The sequence below is a fragment of the Nannospalax galili genome, unplaced genomic scaffold (genome assembly GCF_000622305.1).
Source record: "Nannospalax galili isolate Female #2095 unplaced genomic scaffold, S.galili_v1.0 scaffold751, whole genome shotgun sequence".
NCBI classification, from domain to species: Eukaryota; Metazoa; Chordata; class Mammalia; order Rodentia; family Spalacidae; genus Nannospalax; species Nannospalax galili.
Genome location: NW_008331125.1, coordinates 587,350 through 594,295, shown reverse-complemented (window position 1 = coordinate 594,295; position 6,946 = coordinate 587,350). Strand labels below are relative to the sequence as shown.

At 36.1% G+C, this 6,946-nt stretch overlaps 1 protein-coding gene across 1 annotated transcript in view; it reads left to right on the top strand.

Annotated features, from left to right (window-relative positions):
* Positions 1–6,946, top strand: part of Cwc27 (CWC27 spliceosome associated cyclophilin) — a 230,556-nt gene that overhangs the window by 193,382 nt on the left and 30,228 nt on the right. The window contains exon 13 of the mRNA XM_029557817.1: positions 2,825–2,928. Within this exon, the coding sequence (XP_029413677.1) occupies positions 2,825–2,928 (104 nt within the window). The remainder of the gene's footprint in view (positions 1–2,824; positions 2,929–6,946) is intronic.

The window sequence follows — 6,946 nt, the reverse complement described above, 5'->3', positions numbered from 1 at the left end:
ACAATGCCAGACAGGCAATACCTTCTTTTGAGTTGTTGGCCAGGGTGGCCAAAGGGACTCCCAGATGGTAACCCAGCATAAAACTGGGAAAATGAAAAGCAGACCCCAATCTTATCTAAAGGAATATTGACAACTGATTACTGCTAGTTGAGGAACAGCTGACCTTCCTAAAATAAAGACCTCTAGATAGGCTGACTAGATTCATCAGATGGACAAGTAGTGGGGAATCGCTGTGGTGCCAACAACACAGTGGACAGTAGCAGGGATATCAGAGTATAAGGGCTCTAGTGTGGGAGGGGAGGCTATGGGAGGGTGCCATTTGGGAAGTGCGTGTGTAGTTGAATAAGATGGTTTGGGATGTTTTGTTTGATAGACACATACACACACACACACACACACACACACACACACAAATCAACAATTTTTTTTAAATGTATTATATTTGAGGAGGAAGTATGGAAATTTATATCATGTTAGTTAGTAGAGGTGATAAACACTACCATTGAAATCTGCCCAATGACTTTATAGACATACACAGACACCAAGGATCCAAGTGCAACCAATTATGAATAGTAATAATCAGATACAGATTAGAGATTCATGCACCAACATCTCACTCTTAGTAGCAAAAACAATGAGTCTTTCTGCAAGGAACAATATATTCTAAAATGAAATGGAGATCTTTTTTAAAGGTTAAAAACTCATTCAATTTTATGTCTTACAGGGCTTATACTGAGTTCAATATTGCATAACTGTATTAATTCAACTGTGAACCTAGAAACTTACAGCCATTTGTGAAAGAGACGTTCTCTTGCTCTGGAGTGTGTTACTGAATATGTTAAAGCTGTAATGAAATGCTTCTAATCATGTAGTTATTAAAAAAAAATTTAAATCACAAAAAAATTGATAGGGCTTAGTTTTAGGATGTAGATCAGTTAGATAGGCAGTTAGAAATGACATACTCATGTAAATGTACACAAAAACATGCATACACAGTCTTCAATGGTAACCACTAAAAATGCTGAAGACTCTTCTGAATGATAGTGTAATAATTTCTATTTTGCTTCTCAGTTTTCCAGACTTTCTACAGTAACCATTTTTCTTATAATAAATACTGTAAAAGTTTATAAACAATAGTTTTTAATGAGTAAGTTTTAAAAACAAGGAATGTTTTATCTGTTAAAATTATTTGAAGGTGTTAATTCTATAGTATCTACTCTAGTATCTTGAAGCCAATGAAATCTTCAAGTTAGCCCTCAGGATGCCCACAATGACATCCTCTTGGAATTTATACATTTGACCCAAATTTGTCTCATGAAGCAACTCTAATAATGTATTTTCAGTTCTTGCCCATGTGGGCAAGAATTTTGTAGAATGTAGTAGAAATATACTTTCCACTTCCATTTTACAGCAATAACTGCCTTTGTTCCCTACAGGTATTTTGATACCTCTTGCTTATTGAGCTCAAATTAGACTGTCATATACTTAAAGTTTTTATGAACTGTAATCTTAATGATATCCTCTAGTTAAATTATGGAGCCTAAGTATTTCTTGTGACTCCTTATGCCTATTATTCACATGTTGGACTATCATTCACACATCTCTTCCCTTACGAAGTCTGAGGAATTTAGTATTGAATTCAAATTACCCAAATCATTTTTAGGCCTTTGATTTTTAATGCAGGTAGTACTTGATCCCTCTTCACTAGGAAGTGCTCTTTAAAAACTGTGGACTAGAAAACCTTTTTTCCTAGCCCATGTTTTTTCCTCAAATTCTAGAACAGGCTATAACCAAGAGAAGATACTATTATACAATTGTAGCCATTTGTTGCTACTGGACTACAAAGGATATGAGAGAGAAATTAGAATCCAGGGTAATGCTCCTTTTACATACTCATTATGATCTTCATAGCCTGCTTTCTCTACTAATACTTTGCAGTGGGTATGTTTCTCACACCCATACAATGTCATGCTTACTCCTTTTTACCAAATTTATCTACTTCTTTTTGATAGACATTTAACATGCTTCCAATGATATGAATATTGCTATGTAAACCATTTTCTGTGTTTGAGATTAACTTCCTAGAGTATATTCCCAGGATGGGAGTACTAAATTAGAGGGAATGATCACTTTAAAGATTTTTACATGTGTATGGTATTCGTAAAATATTCTTTAATTTACCCATCTTGCCACAGTTGATGGGCCATCCATCCTGCCTCCCCAATGCAGATGCTTTTACACCTTGGAAATCTGTTAAATGAAGAATACCATTTGGTTTGAGTATTTGTATTTGATTCCATATGCTCTACTGAATTTCCTAACTGCTTGGTAAACATTAAAATTTTAACTATTCATCAGATGTGGTGGTGCATGCCTTTAATCCCTGCATACTGCATACGAGAGACAGAAGCAGGCAGATTTCTGTGAGATCAAGTCAGCCTAGCCTACATAGCAAGTTCCAGGCCAGCTAGTGAGCGATACAAGGAGATCCTGTCTCAAAAAAAAAAAAAATTAACTATTAATAAACATGTATTTTTTAAAAGTTAGAGTGTCTGCTACATGAGCAAATTAAGTCTTAGAATCAGAAAATGATGAAGTATCTCTGAGGAATGACATCAGTGTAGATCAAACAGGATGGTGTCAGCATTGGCTAATGTCATCTGAAAGCAGTTTTGTGACTTTCTTTTTAAAAAAAAAAAGACAAACATTTATCTCAGTGTTTTACATCCAAGTAAGATATTTTCTTTTCTACCAAATCCAAGTGTCTGGCTTAGAATTATACTTATCCTTATCAGAAAGCTTAGCAATCTAATTGTTATTTCAGACTCTTGCGCTGCTGAACCAGTTTAAGTCTAAACTCACTCAAGCTATTACGGAAACTCCTGAAAATGACCTTTCTGAAGCAGAAGTGGAAGATGATGAAGGATGGTAAGGCCTTTGATTGTTCTGTATTAACCCAAACAAGCAGGCCCAGAGCAGAGACATGCGGGATACCCCATTCTGCCTTTTTCTTTCAAACTTTACCATCATTACTAGGGTCTCCTCTCCCTTTTAATTAATTTCAACGATAAAGTTTAATTAATTCGCTAATTAAAATTTTGATTAATGCCAATATTTTGCTGGCCAGTGGAAAATATTAAAAAGGATTTGATACCTTAATAATTTCTAAAATCGTTTAAAAAAGAGAGAAAACTCATGTTAAAGAGCTAACAAAGAACCTTAAAAGAATGATTTTTTTTATATACTTTCCCGCAAGCATTTTAGAATTCAGCCATCTATTTTAGTAATATATTTCCTACCAACTCCTTCAAGGTAATCTACAGGATCCTAGGAACACATACATAGTCAGTTTTATTTTATCTTTAGATACTTTTCAACTTTCTTTTGTTTTATTTATTTATTTATTTATTTTGCTTTTCAACTTTTAAAGAAATTAATGACATATATGTCCTGTGCTTAGAATTTTATCCTATGCCAGGAGGAAAGAAAAAAAGAAAAAGAATAAGAACTGTGTTTTCCCTTATCACACCCCTCTGTCCTCAACTTGACTTCACATGCAGTATATTAGGTCTCCCCACACCTAACTGCCTCCACCTCCCACAACACCCTGGCTCAGGCACATTGAAACAGGCCAGCCAGTGCAGCACCCCCGACGCATGACTCACCCTCTGGAGCCTCTGAACTGTCACGTGTGTCATTACTCCAACCCAGAATCATGGCCCCAAGCTCTCTGCCAACAGCATCTCCCCTATTTCAAAACTGTTCAACACTCCCATCCTCCAGGAAACCAGTCAGCAAGATTTGTGGAGCACTCACAGATCTAGAGGGTGGAGGAAGAAGGGCTGGGACAGGCATTGAAAAAGACATAAGAACACTCATTAAGAGAAAACATTTAATCAAGGAAGACTCTGCAACTGTATGTAACTTTAACCAAGAGGGAATGAAGCCTACCTACCCCAGGACCCTGAAAATAACTGTATATTTATCAATTAATTTATAGTTTCTGTATGATCTAGGTTATAAAAATCCTTATCTCTTGTAACCAGTTTCTATTACTTATATAGTTGTTTGTACCTAAATTTGAAGTTGCTTGAAGGCAGAGAGGCTGGTTCCTCCTGTAGTTGTGTGCCAGGCAGAGGCTCCATGAGTGTTGATTGACCCATGGAGACAAATGCACAGGCACAGTGCATAGAACATTCTTTTAAATGACTGGGCAGGTTTAGTTTTATCTTGAATCTCTGAGTGTCTCAAAATATTTTTCAAATGTTTTGGGGTCAGCTAACACACACACACGCACGCACGCACGTGCACGCATTTTGCCAAGTTCTTTTCCTCTTATTTTTGAATATATGCATTTTTTGAGGAAATATGACCCATGTGTTTCTGATTCATTTACACTTAACTCATCAAGATGGTGTTTTGTAAGAACAGTTTGAGGCCCAGTAAGGTCTTTAACCTTTTTATAAGCCATTTAAGCATTTTTTTATTGAACAGGAAAGTCACCAACAAATTCAAACCCCAGAAGTTTCATTTGAAATTCATAACTCACAGAATTCAAGTTTGCTTTCAACTTGGCAAGATCATTTAACTTCCCATGATCTTCCTACCTTGGTTCAGTATTCCTTGGCTCTGAATTCTTCATTACCTTCAGATATCAATTGTGTGTTTTCAAAAGTATCATTCTTATTTTTTAAAGGGATCTGACCATATGGTCAGTATTCTAGCTAACTTCCTCAGTGGGAAGTTAAACAAATGGGAAAACTTCATTAGATGGGGAGGAGAAAAAATCAGTAGGCAATGATGTTGGCTGATTCTCCATATGAAGAAAAAAAATGTGGTAAAGGAAAAAAGAAAAAGATGCGGTAAAGGAAGGGGAAATGAGTTGAAAAATCATCAGCGGGTCTTCAGAGAGCTTATTTCTTGTCACCTCCTAAGCAGAAAGTCAAGTCTATATACTATGCACCTCCAGCATATTTTTGGTATTTGTTTAATACAGCATCTAACAAAAATACATGTTGTAATCAAGGCACTATGCAGAATCCTATAGAATGCACAGTGTCCTAGGTAATGCACTACAGACCACTAAAATGTTGCACCTTTATAAGAACTGCATCATTTCTTGTTACAGATCAGCCAATTCAGTTTCACCAAATCTCTGAAGATTTAGATCCTCTCTTGTAAAATTGTGTTCTACTAAGGAGAGAAGTCTCATATTCAAAATGAGTTATAGCAAATATTATGAGTGCATGGCATGTGCATGTGTCCTTCACATAAATTGCATGGTTCCCAGACTGTTTGGGGGTCATGGTTGCAGCTTTTCTAAGAAGTGAAGGTCAGCCAGTATGCTGTGCCACACTGTCAGAGTCTGTTAGCTGAGATAAAATGATTGCTTCTACGACATTTGTATGTGTCCACATGAGTGGCCACACATTGAGGGATCATTTTCAGTTTCTGTCAAGATAGAAACCATTACCAATTTGTTATGTTTTCTTTTACTTGGCAAACTGTCCTATTCACATTTTTGGCCAAGCTCCTGTATTGGCATGATATACAACAGACATTTGGGTGCCATTCAGCAGCATTCTATTTTTCATACAAAAAAAAAAAAAGCAAGAGGAGGGAAAGAAAGAAAAGAAATATGATTCTATTGTAAACAGTGTGTATTGTGTTTGGTAATTATTACCAGATTTCTCTAACAAGACACTTAAAGAAGTGCTATTAGTAGATTAAGCTGAAATGCATGGTAGAAATTTCTCACTTTACTAGGATTCTTCTTGTATTCAGATATCTGTTGCCAATGTTTGGTGGCAGTAATGGCACCAGATTCAAGTTTAGCAGGTAGAGAAGTCTCTTCTTTGTCACTGTATTTCTTACTGCCACAGTATCAGACACACACAGTTCTAGGACCCTTCTTCAAGCATGGATCTCATAAAATAGATTAGACACATGGCAGGAGACATCAGCCAGAGGATTCATATGGCCATATGGATGAAGTTCATATGCCAGTTTGGGTTTGATTAGATAAAGCTTGATTAGCTTTAAACAAGGTTAGAGAGAGCTGTAGCTAACAAGGCAGTGGAGAGACATTTTTGAAAAAGAAAGAAAAGAGCCACCTGTTCCTTCAACAAAAAAGTTAAATCTGTGAAAGCTGACTGAAATCTTGGGAACATTCACTGTGCACTAGCAGGTTCTCATGAAAATGGCTTTCCAGATTGCTAGATCTGGGATAGTCCTAAAACTTTACAACAAAGATACATGATAAAATGACAATTAATCTGATGGTCTGTCTGTCTTCTTTCTTTTTTTTCACCTCTCTCCTATACCACTTTCCTCTTTAGTAGGTACAACAATATTATACAATTTTGAAAAACCCTAACTTTGCATGATTGCTTCAAATAATTTTATTTATTATTTTATTTTATGTGTTTGAGTGTTATGCCTGCATGTAGGTAGGGGTACCCATGTCGTGCAGTGCCCGTAGAGGTCTGAAGAGGGCATCAGATCCCTTGGAACCAGAGTCACAGATGGTTATTAGCCACCATGGGAGTGCTGGGAATCAAACCTGGGTCCTCTGCAAGAGCAGATGGTTTTCTTAACTGCTGAGTTATCTCTCCAGCCCCAATATTTTTTTTATTATTATAGAAATGAAAGTATCACTATAGAAAAGCAAATAATAGATCCTTCAAAAGAAGTAAATAAAGATCATCTATTTCAACCACCATGGGAGTGCTGGGAATCAAACCTGGGTCCTCTGCAAGAGCAGATGGTTTTCTTAACTGCTGAGTTATCTCTCCAGCCCCAATATTTTTTTTATTATTATAGAAATGAAAGTATCACTATAGAAAAGCAAATAATAGATCCTTCAAAAGAAGTAAATAAAGATCATCTATTTCAAACACAAAGATAAATACTATTAATTTGTATATATTAATTTATATATACAGTC